The following is a 20,290-nucleotide window of genomic DNA, read 5'->3' as shown; positions in this document are numbered from 1 at the left end:
TATAGATATCATCCAATTTCTTACATTTCCCACTCAGCTTTGTACGTTCAAGACTGACCCATGTGGCCACACGCACATCTAAGCCAATATTCCTAACGCTACCCAGTACTTCCGGGTGCACCCACCATATTTTACCGGCCCTCTCTACCTCCCACCTTCCACCAACCGACACCCAGACTGCCTGCAGCCCTCGAGCACCACAAAGAGGGTCCCATGAATCTTCCCATACACGCCCTCTTCTCATCTGTCCTAGGCTTAAGAATGCAGGTCAGGCTGTCACTGCTCCACATCAGGCACCTCCTCCACCTTGGCCCCAGCAGGGTATTCCTGACAAATGGAGAAAAACCGACATGAGCACTTTTTTATTTTTGCTAACAGCAAGTTTTATTTTAGGCAACTGAAAATCAGCAAAGGGGACACTCACACAGGACTCGGGAGCCCACTCCCATCTCCCCAAACAAGAGTGGGGTAGGTATTCAACACTGACAGACAGACAAGCACCTGTGTGCTTTTTCTCCATCATCTCCAGAACAGTCAGTCCCAGAACTAATTTGGAAAGCGTGTAATCTGAACCACCTCAAGAAACAACGGGTGCAGTAGGGACAAACTCAAATAACCACTGGTATAAGCTGAGCGACCCTAAGTGACAAAGTCGTCTTCTACCCTGAGAGGCTGCAGAAGCACAGCCAGGGCAGGGATGCAGACGGAGAGGGCTGTGGTGGGAACCCTGAGCTCCCGCAGCAGCTCCGTCCTCTCAGCTTCTTTACAGGGCTCCGCATCCTCAGCAGAGGCTTTGGGTCTAGCTCAACTCCTCTCCTCCTCTCGGCCCTTCTGATTCAGTCGGCCCCCTCTGGACCCCCACAAGGGGCACCCCAGGACTATGCCCCTGATCTCTGGCCTAACTAAGTGTGGGTGGGCTAAAAGAGCCCCGTAAACGATTCCCTCCTAGAGGGTAGGCCCTGTCCCCATGTTAGGAACAACTTCTACAACTCTTGAAAATTAAAAACCAAGTGTCGGACTGTATTTTTTTTTAAATCAACTAAAATCTAATTCCAAAAAAGGTTCTTCAGAGCAGGATAAGCAGTTCATTTAAATTATTTCTTCTACTTGTCATTAACAAAGAGACTACAAAAGAAGAGAAATAGAGGGTTATGCTTCCCAGAACTCTTCCACACACCTGCTCATTCCTTTGGCCGACTCAACCTCGTGGGAAGACCTGAAATGCTGGGACATTCAGAAATGCCTGGAACTAGCCACCAGTCCCAGTGGGGTCAGAGAGCCAACTACAGCCCAGGAGACCCAGCACAGATGGAAAATCAGACACATGAAGGTGCCAAAGAGACAGCAAACAGCAGCAGGGTAAAGACAGCAGGGAGACGCCTGGCCCAGACTCTTCCTCTTCCACATGGTTTTCAGGAGCCTTTGGGCTCGGTGCTTGGTCACGAGAAGGCAAATCAAAGTGACTCCACCCAGGAAGAAGTCAGGCCCTGACTCTGCACAGTGTCTCTTCAGGGGGACCAATGCCAGCCCCCTCCGCCCCTGGACGGGTAAGGGGCTGGCACCCTTAAAGCAGGCCACTGGCCCCTCCAGGCTCTGGGGCCAGCCCGCCCCGCTCCCGCTGGTGGATCTTCTGGTGCTGCAGGAGGTGCTGCTTCTGGACAAAGCTCTTCTCGCACTCGGTGCAGCTGTAGGGCCTCTCGCCTGTGTGGATGCGCTGGTGCCGCACCAGGTCAGACGGGTGGCTGAAGCTCTTGCCACAGTAACCACAGATGAGGGAACTCCGGCTTTTCCTCCAAGGGATGTGGCCAGGCAGGGCAACCAGGCTGTTGGGCGAGAACCTCTCCTGGACACGATGGCCACCACTGGGTCCCTCCTGCAAGTGGCAGCGCTGGTGGGTCACTAGGCTCACCCTGCAGCTGAAGCTCCTCATGCACACGGCACACTGATGCAGCTTTGCCTTCCTGGACTGGGGCTTAAGCCGTGGCCTGGGCCTAAAGCTCTCCTCCGGCTCTGAGGCTGAGTAAGACTCCCACCCTGAGTGGGTCTGCAGATGTGTGGCCAGCTGCTGCTTACAGCGGAAGCCGATCTCGCACTCAGAACATTCATAGGGGCCAGAAGTGTCCCTTTCCAGCTTCAAGCCCTGCCCACATTCCTGACCCAGTTGCACCTGCCCATTAGACTTCTGCTTCTGGGGGCAGCCCAGAGTTCTGCCACTGCTAGGGTCTCTACTGCCCCCAGTGGGCTCCTCTAGATTAGTGTTCCCAGGACCTAATTCCAAGAGGACAGAACTGCCCTGACCATCCCAGAGCTCAGCCTGCTCCGGGCTCAGGAAAGCCTGCTCTTCAGCAATGCCCGAGAACTCTCCGGAAAGATCCACAGAGCCTTCCTGAGTGTACTGTACCTCCTGCTTGATCATAACCCCTTCTGCTGCCAAGAGAAAGAAAATCAACAGAAAGATCACATTCAGTTTCTTTGGAGCTAAACAAACGTGTGAATTTGTTTCAAATTCAAAGCATCCCAACATCAAGGGAATTAGGACAATTTGGAGGCGGATGAGACCGACAGGATTCTAAGACCTGAAGACTAAACCTGTACTCAGGTAGAGACACGCTAGTTGGAAATCTGAACATATTATGTTTGTAGAACAATGTTATGTTATAAACATATTACGTTTATAGAACAATGTTATAAATGATAGTTCTCCAAGCTTGTCCACATTTATATTCAATCCCTGTGAAAAATGGCAAAATATACTGCAACTACACTAATTTAAGAGTGTTAAAATAATAAATGTGAATGATTTTTTTAAAAAAACAAACTAAACCTATACCTTAAAAATTCGTGTATCCAGCTCTGTTCTTTCTGCAAATTCTCCCAATTACCTGGCTTACAAATGCTTCTCCTGCCTCTCCCCAGCCAGCTTCACTCCTGAAGATCTGACCAACCCTGTTCTTACTCTCCAGCAAGTTTTGACTAAAGCCTATTATGTACTCTACCGTGTGGGGCATGAAGGAGTATGATACAGTGAGGAACCTTAAGGACTCCACACAGTGGGAAGGAGTGAAGACACACATGAAAGAGGTGAAGTAATGATAATCATAAAGAAGTCTAGGATAAGTAAATGCCAGATGAGGTTACTGATAATCAGTGCTGAGCAGTTTAGCAGTGGGAAAGATGACTATAGCTGCAGGGAGCAGAGGCATGGAATATTCTGGAGCCACTCACCTTGGTGGACACCACCAGGGCCTTCCTCCTCCAAGTCACCCAGCATCTCTGTCCCCAACTCCACTTCTTCTTCTGGCTGGCCAAGGACCTCTGGGTTGGAAAGAGCACAGCATAAGCCCAGCAGAGAGCTCACTGCACACTGGTCAGTTGCCAATGAACAGGGTGACCCATGTCAGGGAGTTAATATCAAAACTTCAAAAGATTCAAAGCTACCTGTCACTTTCCCCTAGCAGTTTGGGACAATCAAAAAATTATGGCCAATTCAAATGATCCAGTCAGCAAGCTGCTGCCTTTGATGCGCCTTCATTAGCCATTTGTGGCTCAGGCGGTCAGGCTCCAGAGCCCACTACCCTTCTCAGCACCACCACTTCCTCACATGTATGTGGTTTCAGTGTCGCTTCCTTTCAGGGTATCCAATTTCCTCCATGCTAAAGCTCTGCAATGAGGCGCACCGTTAGCCCTGCGGCAGCAGACAAGGAGACAGCCACTCGCAGAGCACGTGACCCTGCCAAGGGCACATGGTCACCTCTCACACCCATCTGCTACTGCCCACCCCGCCCCGGCTCCAGTACACTGGCCTCCTGGACACAATTCCATGAACCTATGTTTTAACAGATTTTGGCTACCATACAAAATGCATTTATTATGTAATAGCTAATACTTTACATATAAAGATGCTGTCTATTAAGCAGCACTTCTAATCATCACAAAATAAACACTGAGACGACAATGACTGGCTGTAATTCCAGCCAAATGCCAGGGAAAGCTTTTTGGTTAGCCTGTGCTGCATGCCTTATCCCAGGTAAAGGATTTTTTGTCAAACAGTCTTAAGTATTAAAAACAGCATGAGGAACCCTAGCAATATACACCATAATGCATGTGATGGCATCTTATCTACTAGTAAATATCAAGAACTGACTATGTGACCACACAGAAGAAATACAAAATGCACAACAGCAAGACTTTTCCACAGGTTCCAAAAGAAACTCCCGTGTCTCAGCCCAGCACAAGCCAACAGGGGATCCAAGGCCAACCACAACCTCAGGTGCAGTCTGGGTCGCAGCTCCTGGCAGGAACTGGAGGATGTCTGAGAGAGCATTGTAGGAGGAAAACTGCTGCTTACTCAGAGAGACCAGAGTCTCATAGTTGCTCTTCATCACATTCCGGTAAAGCTCCTTCTGCCAGTCCTCCAGATTCTCCCACTCCTGCTCTGAAAAACAGACTCCATCATTTTCAAGTGACCTGGACACCTGAAATCACAAATGTCACACAATGAGTCCCTCCAATCACAGCCAGGAAGGAAAAGCCAGCAATTTAGAATCTTAGATAACAACAGCCTGGGCTCCCTGTCTCGTCTAACTTAATCCTCAGGGGGACTACCTTGGGGGCCTCCCCCTTGCTGCCCGGGGGCAGCCGCAGGACCCAGAAGTTCCTGTTCCTCAGCAGGTTCTCCATGTTCTCCAGCCGCCTCTGCAGCAGCCCGTACTCCTGCAGCAGGGTCCCCAGCACGGCCCACTTGCCCTCCAGCTGGTTCCCAAACTCCAAGGCCGTCTTCTCGCAGTCGGCCAGCTTCTTCTCAGCTGTCCCTGTTCGTCCCTCCAGGCTCTGTAGCCGGGCGGCCTGTGACTCCATCTTCTTCTCCACGGCCTGAATGGCAGCCACCACTGTCCAGAGTGAGATCTCCGTGGTTTGCAAATAGGAGCTTTTCTCTGTTGCTTGTGGGGACAGCGTGGAAGAAGTCAAAGGTGTGGAGCGGCGCTTCCTCCTGTGCTGAAGAATCAGACACGGGGTCAGCCAGTCAGTGTCACTTACAAACAGCACGTAAAGAAAATAATGCCCACGTACATCCAGGAGCACAAAGAGTACCTAGTTTCTACTTTTTTTTTTTTTTTTAAAAAAAGCATGTTCTTTTATTTCCTGATAGTGCAAATTATACACGTACATTCTATTAAGAAAATACTGACAAGCAGAAAGAAAAAGTTATATAAAATACCACCATCCAGAAATACGCTGCTAGAATTTTGGTGTATTTTCTATAAGTTTTTTCATCTTTTAACTTATTTCTTCTTCAACAAAATTGAAATCCTATTGTACGTGATGTTTTGTTACCTACGTTTCACACTTAGCATATGATCTGAAACTCTCCTGTGTCAGTATTCATTTTTCAAACCTATTTCTTTCTATTTGATATTCTGGACTATTTGTAACGTTTTGCTGCAATAAATGACTTAATTTACATCCACTCTTGACTCCACCTTCCTGCCACACTTCATAGTTGATCATGTCACCCTCACTGAAAACCTTTCAATGGCTTCCTACAATAAAGACAAAATTCCTTAGCAGGACCTACAAGACAATTCATTCATCCTTGCACCCTAGCAGCTAGTACAGTCGATAACATTTACTAAATCCTTAATAAGCATTTATGAAACAATATGACTAAATCTACTGACATTTTCTTTTTACTTCTCATTTTTATGGTCTGTCCCTGATAGTAGGAAAATTACTGAGGAAGAAGCTCAAAATTACTAAAACCAACCCTTGGGCAGTCTTCTCGAAGTTGCGCTCTTGCCCACATTGTCCCACTGCCAGTTCATTTCAGCCCTAACCCACCCAAAGCTTCGTATTATCTTATATGGCACATACTTCATTCAAGGCCGTTTCTCTAACCACAATGAGGACATTGAGACCAAGACACTGAGAGGAAATGTCTCTGGAAGAATTGTTGGGCCAGGCTTACGGTCTGGAGAACGGGACACAAGGAAACTGATGAGCACAGAACTGAACACTTAAGCTTAGCTATGACCTACTCCAGTTAACCTACCCTCTCAGTTCATCAGCAAACATACGGGTCAAAAGCTTAAATATCTCCCCTAAAAAAAGATCTAAAGAAAAGTTTAACGTAAAGGATAAACGCAAATGAAACAAAACATTAGATCATTAGATAAATTCATTTCATCACATGTTCTGCTTTTAAGTCTCGAAGTCTTTAGCTTTTCGGAGTCTCCTCTTTCTTCGCTGTGGCCCAGCATTTTGTTGCTTGCTAACTTTTTCCAAACAGGAAGGTGGGCCAGGATCCGAGCAGAATAATGTCTTCCTCTTCCACACAGTAAAAGGCTGAAAAGAGTAGTTAAAACCCAGTTTCTACTTCTCCTCTGTTTTGAATTATCTAACATGATGGAAACAATTCAAATGTCCATCACTTGGTAAATGGACAAACCATCTGTGGTTCATCCGTATGTTGTGGGTTGACTTATGTCTCCCCCCAAAACATGTTGAAGTCCTAACCCCCAGGACTTCAGAAAGTGATCTTACCTGAAGATAGCCCTTTTTTTTTTTTATAGAAACTAAATGTTACAATTTATTCCATTTTCACGATTACAGACACTACCCGGCAGGGTGGGCACACAAGGCAAATCAAACTCATCTCCCATTTAACTAGCTGCAGCATCTTGGCGTTTTTATGATATACAGGTTGACTTAATTCATTGGCTTGAGTTGAAAGCTGGCAACAGCAAATCTTTATAATTTAGGATCTTCCTCCATAGTTAATTCAAGGATCTTAATTCCTGATTCTCCACTATGAGCTCTGAAATGGTGTTCACTGCAACATTCTTGAAGCTTTCACGTCAGAATCTGAGATCTAACACTTAAAATCTGTCCTCTTCTTGGCTAGCTCAGTCCACCAGCAATCTTAACAGTTAAGTTACTATATAAAAATCAAACTGTGCTCTCAAGCACTGATTGAAACCGTTGTACTGGGATCCCTTCGCAGAGCATTAGCTCCCTGAGAGAAGACATCCTAGCCAATTGCTATTATGAACAATGACTCCAGTACAGTGTGCCAAACGTCCTTTGCAGCATAACTCAAGAGGTCAGGCAACCCTGACCATCCTGACAAGTTTATCACTATTTACATACAAGGCATATTTAAAGCCAGATCAAGGACTGCAACCATAATCTCAAGAAACCATTCCGTTTTAGCACAGTGAGTTTCTGCAAGGTTCCAGAGCAAGTGGGAAATCATCTCACAGCAGAGACATGGTTCATCTTTCACAAGTAAGAGGAAAACAGTGGAGGAAAGGAAACTCCTCCCTCCTAAACTCATCAAATCAATGGCTATCTTCACAGCCTTAAGTGACAAAATCCAGAGTCCTCAATTTCTTGACTTGAGGAGCCCACTTTCAAGGAGACATCAAGGTCAAGAAGAGCTTTCAGGCTTTTCTTTGCCACGTCCCATGAACTCCAGTCCTCCAATGGGAATCTCCTTCTCTTTTATTGCTTTCTGAACACACTGCTGGTAGCACTTGAAGAGGTTGGTGCACGGGTCCCCAGAGCCGTCCACCTTGAGGAACTTCTCGCCAACCAGCGATTGAAGCACTGGTCACACTTGTGCTTCAAGTCCATGCAAACCTCCCCTACGCTGTTCATGGCGGTGGCAGCAGAGGCGGTGCACTCTGATGTCCTGAAGATAGTCCTTACAGAAGTAATCAAGTTAAACAAGGGCATTAGGGTGGATCTTAATCCAGCATGATTTGATGTCCTTATAAAATAGGGGAAATCTGGACACAGAGACACAAGCACAGAGGAAAGATCATGGGAAGACACACATAGGGAGAAGATAACCATGTGAAGATGGAGGCAGAGGTTAGAGTTGTGCCGCCAAAGTCAAAAAAGTGCCTGGGGCTACCAGCAGCTACAAGAGAGGACCGGAATGGTCTCCCTCACGGCCTTCATAAGGAACGAACCCTGTGGACACCCTGATCTCAGACTGCCAGCTTCCAGAACTGAGACAATACATTTCTGTTGTGTAAGCTGTCCAGTTCGTGGGACTTTGTTAGAGCAGCCCTAGGAAACTGATCCCCCATATGACAGAATACCACTCAGCAAGAAAAAGGAACAAACCATTAACACACGTAACAACAGGGATGAATCTCAAAACCTAAGTGAAAAGCCAGACCACAAAACGCTAAATACTGTATTCCATTTACATGTCATTCAGGAAAAGGCAAAACTACAAGGACAGAAATCAGATCCATGGCTGCCAGTGCTGGGGGGAGGGGAGGGAGACTGATTACAAAAGGGCTTTCTGGGATGATGGAAATATTCCATATCTTGGCAATATGATGGTTACACATTTGTCAAAACTCATTGAACTGTATGCCTAAAGAGTGAATTCTACTGTATGTAAACTGTATCTCAGTAAACAGGACTTAGAATGTCAAGGGAGGAGAAAATGTTAGCTGTCATAAACAAAGTCTAAAAAACAGGGAGAGAATATTTGTAAACGGAATACAAAATAGAAAGAAAAGATAAATAACCCCAATATAAAACTGCAGACTACAAATAATTTGTGACAGTGGAAATGCACATGGTCAATAAACAAATGAAAAGGCAACCACATTAGCCATCAGGAATGCAAATACAACCAAGTGAAACCACTTCTCACCCACCAGGTTGAGAAACATGAAAAAGAGGGACAAGCAACAATATTCAGAGCTGACTATGATTTGGTAAAACTGGCACTGTCGTAACACTCCTAGGAGGAATGAAAAACACTACAAACTTTTAGGGAAGAAAAATCTCAAAAAAGTCATTAAGAACCCTTTTACCTAGTAATCCCACTTATGGGAATCTATCTTACAAAAATGAATGGCATTATTATTTAAAAACATACCTACGAAGATGATTACTGGTAACATTCTTTGGAATAGCCAAAACCTGGAAATAATCTAGACACCTATTAATAAGGAACAGCTAATTAAATTATGGCACGACCAAAGATGATGGGACACAACTGTTGAAAAGAATGAGTTAGATCCATATGTGTGGTTTGGAAGAGTGTTCATCATACATTAGTAGGTTAAAAATCTCACTTTTAGGAAAATATATTTATTATGATCCCGTTTTCCTAAAGAAGAGAAAATATATGTGGATATGTTTGCCTTAGCACATAGAAAGGTTTGGAAAGATATTCACCAAAGTACATTGTTAACATGAGCTACATTCAGGGGGATGAGAGCGAGGGATTTTAAATCTTTGATTGTAAACTACTGCTTGTTTGACTTTTTCAATAAACTTGTATTCTTTCATAATTTTTTCCCTTAAATCCCATATTTAACAGTATTCCTAAAAGGAGTGAGAAATACAAAAAGGATACTTACACTACCATATTTCTGGATTTTATGGGACAGTCCTTCTTGAATATTGTATTGTATTGTCAGATCACATGTCATATAGTGGGCCTGCAGCTATGGCTTATGACCATAACTTATGACCACTAAGTACAAGATGCAGACCCTGCTGTTAAGGAAACTACAATCTGCTTGAGTAAACACAAAGCAATTAAACAACGTTTGCTTTTTTTTTTTTTCAGGAAGATTAGCCCTGAGCCAACATCTGCCGCCAATCCTCCTCTTTTTTTGCTAAGGAACATTGGCGCCGAGCTAACATCCATGCCCATCTTCCCCTATTTTATATGTGGGATGCCTACCACAGCATGCCTTGATAAGCACTGCAGAGGTCCATGCCCGGGATCCGGGCCAGCGAACGCCAGGCCACCAAAGCAGAGCGTGTGATCTTAACCGCTGCGCCAAGGGGCCGGCCCCTATACAACATTCTAAAGTGATACTTGATTAAGCTGGACTATGATATTTAAGGTCACTTCCAACTCTGAGATAAGATGACTTTCTTGGGCCGGCCACTGGCGCAGCGGTTAAGTTCACATGTTCTGCTTTGGCAGCCCAGGGTTCGCCGGTTCAGATCCTATGTGGTTCAGATCCACGGCTTGTCGAGCCACACTGTGGCAGGCGTCCCATATATAAAGTAGAGGAAAATGGGCATGGATGTTAGCTCAGGGCTAGTCTTCCTTGGCAAAAAAAGAAGGAGATTGGTGGCAGATGTTAGCTCAGGGCTAATCTTCCACAAAAAAAAAAAAAAAAAAAAGGTGACTTCTGAAGATAAAAGATGACTTTTTAATATTGAATAGTTAAAAAAACTTACAAAATTCATAAAATATATAATGTAGTGACAATACATCTCCATGTAACCACGACTCAGTTAAAAAAATACATATGTATCACATATATATACACACAGATATATATACTTATATGTCACCTTTGCAGTCCTTTGCGCAACTCTCTGAAGTGGCTACTATCCTGAATTTGGTTTTTCACTATTAATTGCATTTTTTCATGTTTTTTACCATATGTTTGTTTCCAAAACAACATGTTCTTTAGTTTTGCATGTTTTAGGATTTTATATAAGTGGAATCATTCTTCTACAATTCCTGGGAATATCCTGTAATTGCAGGTGGCTGTAATTCATTCATTTTCACCGCTGTGTAATATTCCATCATGTGAACTGTACCACAATTTATTTTTCCATTCCACTATTGATGTTTCCCCATCTTTGTCATTATAAACACTGCTACAATGAACAAGACTGTATGTGGCTCCTAGTACACATGAGCAAGTTTCTCTGGGGTATAGCCCCAGGAAGGGAATTGCTGGCTTATAGTGTACATACACATCATAAACTTAAGCAGATAACACCAAATGTTTTCTAAAGTAGTTGTACCAATTTCACTCCCGTCAGAAGTACATACGTATTCTGGCTGTTCCACAACTTGATCAACATTTGATACTAAAATTTTTATCCCTCTAGTAGATCTGAAATGATACCTCATCATGATCTTCATCTGACTTTCCTTGATTACCAACAAATGATAAGCATCTTTTTTATCTTTATTGGCCATTCAAATTTCCCCTTCAGAGAACTACCTGCTAAAGTCTTTTATCCATTTATCTTTTGGGTTATCTGACTTTTCCTTACTGTCCTCATAACATTTCTCTGTAGAATCTGAATACTAATCTTTATCAGTTATATATGTTGCAAATACCTTCTTATTTCTGCCTCATTTCTTTTATTCTATTATCATTTGACAAAAAGTTCTTAACTTCAATGTAGTTGAGTTTTACCAGTATTAATTCTTTTATGGTTTGAACTTTCATATCAGGTGTAAAAAAAGCTATATCCTGCAATAATGCCTTCTAAATACTTTATTTTGAGGGGCCGGCCCTGTGGTCGAGTGGTTAAGTTCGCGCACTCCGCTGCAGGCGGCCCAGTGTTTCGTCAGTTCGAATCCTGGGTGCAGACATGGCACTGCTCATCAAACCATGCTGAGATGGCGTCCCACATGCCACAACTAGAAGGACCCACAACTAAGAATATACAACTATGTACTGGGGGGCTTTGGGGAGAAACAGGAAAAAAATAAATAAATACTTTATTTTGACTTTCACATTTAAGTATTTACCTCAAGTAGAATTGATATTTGTGTATAGCGCAAGGCTCAATTTTCACATGTGAAATCAACAGATCTAACCCTACACCATGGAAAATCCATCATTTACCCACTGATTTATAATGCTATCTGTGTCATACGTCAAGTTTTCATACACATCAGTCTGCTTGGGGCATCTCTATTCTGTTCTACAGGTCAATTTTTCTATTGCTTTACCAATATTACTGACTTAATGACCACAGCTTTTTAATAATTATTGATATCTGGTGAGGCAAGTCCCACCTCCTTGTTTTACAGGAGTATCTTGACTATTTTTGGCATGTTGATATTCCACAAACTTGAAAGGTTTCACAAAAGTATCTTCAGAGATTCTGTCTGGAGCTGCATCTAATCCACAGAGAAATTTAAGAAGTCACATCATTAGAATAAAATGCTTCAAACCATACATATAGTAAACGCTCCTTTTTATGGTATTTTTAATATCTTTTGATACTTAAACATATTTCCTAGGTACTTGTTCCAATTGTCAATTGCTGTATAATAAATAATCTCAAAATTTAGCAGCTTAAGACAACTATTTTGTTCACGAATCTGCAATTAAAGAAGGATTTGGCAGGGACAGTCTGTCTCTGCTCCACTCTGTGTCTAGTGGCACAAATCACAGGCAGGCAGGGCTGAACTCACCCCAGGAATCCCAAGGCACATGGAGAGGTCCCTTCCAACAGCCCTGCTAAGGTCCCAGTTTACAGTCGGCATCAACCACCAGACACGCGTGAACACCCGTTCATTCCTAACAGGGCTTTTTTACCTCCTCTCTTTTTTCTTCATCAATTTCACTACACACTGAAATTATATATTGACAGATATATGGATAAAATAATTAATCATATTCTCTATATTTGTGCTGTCCAATATACAAAATGTGGCTGTTTAAATTTGAATTAATTAAAATTAAACTAAAAATTCAGTTCCTCAGTTATACTAGCTACATTTCAAGTGCTCAATAGCCACATGTACCTTACGGCTATTATATTGAACAATGCAGGGAGAATATTTCCATCCTCTCAGAAAGTTCTACTGTATGCACTACACCCTTACTTTTTTTCTGCTTGATAAACTACTAAGGTTGTGGTAAAATCTTCTACTAGGATAGTGAATTTTCCTTGTCGTTCTATCAATTTTTGTTTTATGCACTTTGAGGCGATATAATTAGGTGCATATAATAGAAACGTCATATCAAGCTGGTAAATTGAGTGTTTTGCCATTATAAAAGTAGTAGTAGCCTTCTATCTCTAGCAATATTAACATAGTTCAGCCAATTTCCTTTTGATTAGTATTAGCCTGGTAGAAGTTTTCATATCCTTCTAGATTCAACCATTTTTATAGCTTTATCTTTTAGTTGTATCTCTTATAAACCATATAGTTGGATTTTTCCTCATCCTGATGATCCTTGCCTTTTAACCAGAGTATTTAGTCCATTTACGTTTATTGTCATTGTTGATCTATTTTTATTTACCTTTACCTTTTATGGGGGTGCTATTTATCCCATCTTTCATCTTCATTCTTGCCTTCTTTTAGATGATTTTTTCTTATTCTATTATTCCCTCTTTTAATTTGTAAGTTACACAGCCAATTTCTAGTCTTTTAGTGACTATCCTAGAAATTACAGGAGCATACTTACAAAGACATTTAAACATCAAAATTCTGATCATCTCTTCCTAACTTTTACAACGCTGCCATGTATTTTAATTCTGCCTTTGTTTTTAACCCCACAAGAGATTATTACTATTTTGTTCAATCAATATTTGTTTAGATTTACCCATTTTTATGGATCATCATTCCTTCTTACATTTTCAGGCTTTCCATTTGGGATAATTTTCTTTTTACCTTAAGTATATCCTTTAAAATTTCCTTTAATGAGAGTGTATTGGTAGCAAACTGTCAGTTTTAATTTGTATGAAAATATCTTTATTTTACCCTTGTTTTCGAAAGATACTTTTGCTGAATATGAAAATCTGGGATCACAATTATTTTCTCTCAGTCTATTGATGATATCATTCTATTGTTGTCTGGCTTCCATTGTTGTTGTTGAGAAGCTGGACTCCATACAGTTCATTTGGAGGCAATGTCTTTTTTTCTTTGGCTGCTCTTAAGAATTCTGTCTGTCTTGTTTTTCTGTACTTTCACTATTACGTGTCCAGGTAGAGATTTCTTTTTGTTTATCCTGATTAGGATCTACTGTGTTTCTATGTATTAGTGTTTGTATCAGTCCTACAATATTCTCAGCCATTAGCTATTCATCAAATATGGCCTCTAGTACAGATTGGGCGTGTGTGTTTTCCTTCTGGAATTTTAATATGTTTTTCTTCTGGGATTTCAATATCTGAAATCTGTGAAGGTCTAATTTTTGTTGTCTGTTACTTTTACTGGCTTCTCCTTGTACCTTTCATTGCTTGTTTGGCAATTTTTCATTGTGAATTCACTTTTCTTGGGATTTTATCTACAAGAATTATTTGAAGTCTGAGTTAAATGTAGACTCCTCCAGAGAAGATCTGTGGGTTTTTGTGATACCTGGAGACTGCTTTAAACTAAATTCTTGGCTTGATGTTTCCCGGACCATCCAGGCAACAGTATTCAGGCAATAAAGCCACTTGAGGGTCACCATAAATTCTCAAAGGGCACCTTGTATGCATCTCTCAGCACCAACGTTTGACATAATTTTCTCTGCAATCCCATGGGGGTAAGCTTTCCACCCTGAATGTTGCCCTTTGAAGTCTCAGCTTTATGGGACAGAGGTAGGAGGCTTCTTAGACTGCCTGTCTTTGGCCCTGAGTTTTGCCTTCTATTTTGCAGGCCCCTTGAGGTCATAAACACCACAGATGAATGTTTATCAAATGCCCTCAAAGCTGGCTTCAGAACTCTGCTTACCTCTTAAGAGTTCCCTCCTTCACTTAGTTTTTGGGCTCCAAGTATTCTTTACTAACATAGATTTCAAATATGTTTATGTTCTTTCCCCAGCATTTTTAATTGTTTTCATCAGGCCATACTGTCAAATGAGAGGTAGAGAATCCTCATCTGAAGAGAGAATGCTTGAGAACAGAAATATGCTCAAGGATGATTTAAATACCTTCTACAATGACAGATCCACAGTTGTTTAAAGCATAGTTTGGAATTTGGGAGGATTTTTTAGGCTTCCTTTTAATAAGCTCTGTTGATGACACATAAGTAGCTGCACTGACCAGTCAGGAAGAAGTACTCTGAAAGTTAGTAACTTGTCCTCCTGCCCCACTTGAGTACTAATTTGGTCTTGAAAAAAACCCAAGTCTTTGACTGGATCGCCTTGGCTTAGAGGAGTCAGATGAGGAAAATACTGTAAACATTAGTGTCTTGTCTTCACAATCCAACTGAAACTTCCTTGAAAGCAAACACTAAGTTTTCCAACCCTTCCCCTCTTAGTTCTTACCCTCTTCCTACAATAATCAAATACAGTGCATCCTGCTCATGGTAAAGTTCTCATCACAGGATCTCCTTACCTCCCAATTCTCACAAAGATCTCTCATGATTCTGAAAGTGTTTCTAGACCAAGAAATGCTGCACTAAAAGCCAATGAAATTCCATCTGCCCTTTCCAGGGAAATCCTCTTGTATTATCAAATTAGCCACTATTTTGGAATAACGTCAGAGCTGGCAGGAACCTTAACGGATCGTCTAGCAACTAGTCCAACACTCTTGATTTATAGCTAAGGAAACGGAGGCCGAGAGTGAGCACAGCTGCCTAAAATCATTAAACTGGACAACTGAGAGCTGAGTTATGGCTGAAATAGTTTCCTGACTCCATGCCCAAGATTCTCCCCACCCCAAGCTCTGTGTCTTGACATTCTCTGAATGGGGAGGATTGAGGAAGAGGGAGAGGCAGAGAGATAGCACAGCTTCACAAACAAAACCCAGCAACTACACCGCGAAGTAACACCTGTCCCCAAGGAGAGGAAGCCAGCCTGACTTCAGCCTGTGGCTGCGACCCGAGGACAGAAGTCTGTAGCAGGAGAGCGCGGGAGAAGGAACGCGCGAGACACCTCAGGCTACGAACGAGCTGGTCGCGCAGAGGCAACGAGTCCTGGGGTCCGGGGGCACTGGGTGAGCTCCCTGGGCCGTGAGGGGGACGCAGGCTTTCCAACCCGCGGTCCCTCTCCAGCCTGGAAACGGGCTCTCTTTTGGCAGGACGGAGAAAACGTGCGGGGAGGGTCACAAATCCACGAACACGACACGAGCCTCCGAGAAGTTTCCCGGCGAAGGCGCGCGGCGCTGGAGCAGAGAGGAGGCGGCAGAGCCCCGGGGTCACGAGGGAGGTCGCTGTTCGCCCGCGCCAGCCGCCCCGGGAGGCCAGCCCGCCGGCTCCGGACCTCGAAGCCCCGCCCCGGCCAGGGGCTTCGCCATCCAGAACGCGACACGAGTCCGCGCCAGCAGGACTCTTACCCGAGCAGGCGCCGACTCCGCCATGGCTGCCAGCCGCCCCTCAACACCCCGGCCCCGCCTGATACCCCTCCGGCCGCGCCCGGGTCTGCTGGGCGCCCCCGAGCCTCCTGGAAGACGCCCCCAGGGCCGTGTTGACACAAGGTGCATTGTGGGAGTGCGGCCCTCCCCGGCCAAGACGGGCTCCGGCCGCTCGTCCTCACCGCGCGGGATTCCCACTGCGCCCCCGTTCGGCAGGAGGGTGAACAGCAGCTCGGCGCTCCGGGCCAGAGCGTGCGAGACCCTCCAAGTCCAGCGCAGGTTCAAAATTTAAGGCAAACCCACTGGCCTTTGTGTGTCCCATATATAACCCACCACTCTGCTAGGCGCTTTGAGGGATTCAATGTATAAAACTCAGACTTTGCTCTGAGGGAAGAACATATAATCTAGTTGGGGAAAAGAAGTTTAGTCCCAAATGGCAAGTGGTTTTATTTCAAAATTTTACCTGTTATTTGGCTTTTTAGAAGCTGGAGACGTACTTCCCATATCAAAGTGTAGGGTCAGGTGCCCAGGCCAACCCACTGTAGCCTATTAATTATGGCAATCACATTCCTTGGAAAATCCTAGATAGCCCCGATTTCAAATATTTAATCCAGCCAGTACCCTACCTGTTAGACGACGAGTTCACAGTTTGCTTTGGAAGGCATGGCTGCATTACCAATTGATCACCCAATACACAACATTACTGCAGCCATACTTGCCTACTTTGTGTCACATCGTCAGGCAATGGACTGCCACCTCGAATGATAGGCATGAAGCGCTTCCCCTGAGAACTAAACTCTTAAGATCCACAGAAAGCTCACACGACTGACTCCTTCTTAGCATGCAGGGCTCAGTTCAGACTTCACCTCCTCTGAGAGACATTCCCTGTTCACCTTGTCTACAGCCCAACACCTCCTCCATCCCCATGCTCAATCTAGCTACCGTCTTTGAAATTTTTCGTAGCATTTATCACCATCTGAAACAATCTCGTTTTTCATTAGTTTACATGTTAATTCTGTCTCCTTCACTAAAATGTCCCTCCACTATATCCTCTATTTCCTGCACACAAAAGTGCTCGTAAGTAGTTTTGAATGATTGGATGGTGAATCAGAGAGTAAGAATAGGAAAAGTCAACTCCAGGAAAAGACAGAGGATTGACTGAATCATTAATTCATCTAAAGAAAGAATGGGCCAGGCTGAGGTAACTACAGCCACAGAGATACGGTCCAGGGCCTGATCCACTGTCTCAGGCCAACAAAAACTTACTGTCAGATACAGAGAAAAAATGTATCACGACTGTGGAGACAGACAGGTCAGAACATAGGATACCGAGGTCATTAAGTTATAGAACTCATGCCCTCTATTCTGTTTCTTGTGCTCACCAGGCAGCCTTCGGATGATGCAGTTTCCTGTGTAGCTACTGGGAAACAATATGAGGGTCAGGCTGATGCAAATGTCTGGTGTACTCCTAGGAACTATTTAACTGATACTCTGGCTTATCCATCAATCTCAGGAGAGTCAGCATGATTGAGCATCCCTGACTCTGAGTCTGGAACTCTGGAAAAATATTTAGATCAAAATTCCATTGAGCAAGGGAGGCAGCACCAGGCACTGGTTTGCAGTCTCGCGGGCTTGTGGAGATGGTGTAGCACAGTGATTTAGAAAGTGGAGCTGAGGAGTGAGACCATCCAGGTCCCCAGCCCAGCTCTGCCACTTACCAGATGTGAACCTTGGGCAAGTCATTAACCTCTCGGTACCTCTATTTCCGCACTATTAGCGGGAAAGAATAGTAGCTTATCTCAAAGAGTTGCTGTGCAGATTACGTTAGTTCAACTCAAGTGCTTAGAACAGTGCCTGTCACAGGTTAAGCGCTCAAGAAGCACTCCTATCGCTATTATGGTTTGCATCCCGGCTCCTTTGCTTACTAAGTGATGTGGCTTAGGCTCACTCTGCCTCAGTGTCTTCCCACTGAGAACACGAACACCACATCCTAGAGTGGTTGATGGAATTTAAAAAAATAACATGTCTAAGTAAAGTGCTTACGTAGCTGAACGCCTGGCATATAACAAGCACTCAGGGACAGGCAATTTCTCGTTTCTGGTTTGTTTCTGCTTTGGCAAGGCCCAAGCCTTGAACTGCAATGAATTCACCAAGATAAATGTCATCTTGTTGTGTCTCCTAGAAGCTACCCATTTGTCCTTTCTCAATGACACTCAGATCTTGACACATGCCTTTAAATAAAGTTTTACATGAGGTTATAATTATTCTCATTAGTCGTAGTAGAGATTAGAGGAGTCAAGAAAATACACTCTTAGTACCTGCATCCTGTCCTCTCTACATCTGTGGAACGTGCATGTAACATGCAGAGCTGAAGGTCACCTTAGACATTATCTCACCCACACCCTCATTTTTTGTGACAGAAAAAAGTATTCTTTGAATCATAAATAATATAAAATTAAAAATGCCTTAAAGATATTTATCTTGTCCTTTAAATTTTCTATTGTGTATGACTTATAGAATATATTTTAACATATATGTATGGCCAAACATTTTTTCACTCAGGAAAGTTTATTGACCACAGCTTTATTCCACTTAGTTGAGACCCTTTTTATTCTGTTCCCCTTGCTATCCTGCAAGTCTCTAGATGGCAGGGACCATGTCTCTTGTGCTCCTTCTTTTGCATAAATAACCCCCTGGGGAGCAGGCCCCTCTAGGCTTCCAGGTCAGTGAGAATCCTAAAATGAACACACCTTGGCTCAAGCTGCCCCCTGCTGTATATATGTGTGTAGTGGATATCTGTTCACTTTGTCAGCTGTGCACTTCTCCTTTCCTCTGGGCATAAATGCACCTCCTTCTCTTTGGGGACAGCTCTCCCCTGGGCCCTAGCCTTGTAATTTGAATGGGTGCTGCCATCTTGTTCCATGACAATTCCAGCCCCGTCACAGTGACTGAAGGGCAGGCATCTGACTCAAGCCAGCCCAATCGTAGCACCCTCGCCCCCTGGCCACAGTAATTGAGCCAGGGGTGGACATATGACCTAAGCTGGACCAATCAGATTTCTTCCTTGGGATTTTTCTTTCTTTTTTTTTTTTCCGGCCCTCCCCCCCTTCCCTGGGATTTTTCTAAGTGGAGCTGAGGGAACAAGTTAATTTCCTCTCTGGTGAAGCTGTAAATATTAGTCAGGAACAGTCCTGTCTCCTCCTTTTTTTTTTTTTTTTTGGAGTAACTTGGTTTGAAAGAATGATCCCAACACACACAAAGAAGCAGAGATGAGTGACAACTTTTATCTCTGTCCCGGATTGGTTATGCAACTGTTCCTGAGTCTGAATGATTCCAAGCTCCTTCCAGAAACTTCTCCTTTTTCCTGGTTGGCCTGTCAGCCTCCGGTAGAGTAACTGGATGACTGGGTGACAAGATTTTTTATGGCACATCCTTTTATACATTTAAAATCTTGAATATATTAATGTAAAAATCTATTCAAAACTTCATTAATTGATTGATTAAAAACTGGTACAGAATTCCTCAGAGGGAGAAAACAGTGTTTTGTTTAGCAAAAGAGTTTTACTGGCCATTTTAATTATGGAAGAAGAGACCCCAGGGCAAGGCTTTAAAGGCAGAAGGTGAGCAAAGGTAGAAGTAAATTGCTCTCCATAGTAAGTGATGATTTGGGGATTTCCCTGGGTATCCTGGGAGAGAGGAGCTACTCGTTGGAGAGGCAGGGAAGATACAAGATTGAGAAGGGGAGAGGCGAATTCTGAGAAACTCCTGACGGTCAGAATGGTTCAAGGTCTTTTAAGGGACCGTGCACTAGGCTATGAGACCCTCTCTGTAGCCTCTGAAGGATAGTCTACCACGCAGAAGTATCTTATCTGGGGAAGGCAACAGAGGAAAAGCACAGAGCTCCACCACCTGGGGCAACACCGAGCTGAGAGCACCAGCAGCGTGAAGGCAGAGACACGTGAATCTGAGAATCCAAAAAGCACGAGTTAACAAAGGAAAACAAACCTCTCCTCACCCCCAAATCCTTGAGATGTGGGGCACAGGCTGCTGGTTTTGACACTACATGTAGGATGGGGACTCAAGCCAGTTTACTGTTAAAGGATATGGACCCCATAGGGACGGAAGGAGCAGGAACAGTCAGGTAACCAACACTGGCTTATACTTCTAAGTCTGGATATAGGATCTCCCTTGAATCTTGAACGGGAGACAACTCAACGACAGTCTTCTTTCAGAATAGGAGATAGTAAACCTACTGAAATGATTATGC

The 20,290-nt window shown here is 43.7% G+C and overlaps 1 protein-coding gene and 1 pseudogene across 3 annotated transcripts; both read right to left on the bottom strand.

Moving 5' to 3' along the window:
* Positions 1 to 358: 358 nt before the first annotated feature.
* Positions 359 to 16,172, bottom strand: ZNF212 (zinc finger protein 212). Of its 3 annotated transcripts, none has more exons than XM_014739267.3 (5): positions 16,006 to 16,172; positions 4,606 to 4,995; positions 4,349 to 4,475; positions 3,226 to 3,315; positions 359 to 2,427 (listed from the first exon to the last, which is right to left on the bottom strand). In XM_014739267.3, exons 1-5 carry the CDS (start codon positions 16,150 to 16,152, stop codon positions 1,565 to 1,567), a joined length of 1,617 nt encoding a protein of 538 aa, XP_014594753.2. In that variant the 5' UTR covers positions 16,153 to 16,172; the 3' UTR covers positions 359 to 1,564. The 3 variants fall into 3 exon arrangements, with proteins under 3 accessions (XP_014594753.2, XP_070121259.1, XP_023495680.1); XM_070265158.1 differs by having other exon boundaries at positions 359 to 2,424; XM_023639912.2 differs by having other exon boundaries at positions 359 to 1,823.
* On the bottom strand, positions 5,399 to 7,996 carry LOC106783104 (TP53-regulated inhibitor of apoptosis 1 pseudogene; annotated as a pseudogene).
* Positions 16,173 to 20,290: the final 4,118 nt, after the last annotated feature.

This window comes from Equus caballus, chromosome 4, assembly GCF_041296265.1.
Source record: "Equus caballus isolate H_3958 breed thoroughbred chromosome 4, TB-T2T, whole genome shotgun sequence".
NCBI classification, from domain to species: domain Eukaryota; kingdom Metazoa; phylum Chordata; class Mammalia; order Perissodactyla; family Equidae; genus Equus; species Equus caballus.
The sequence above is the reverse complement of the archived record's forward strand: the minus strand, read 5'-3'. Positions and strand labels throughout refer to the sequence as shown.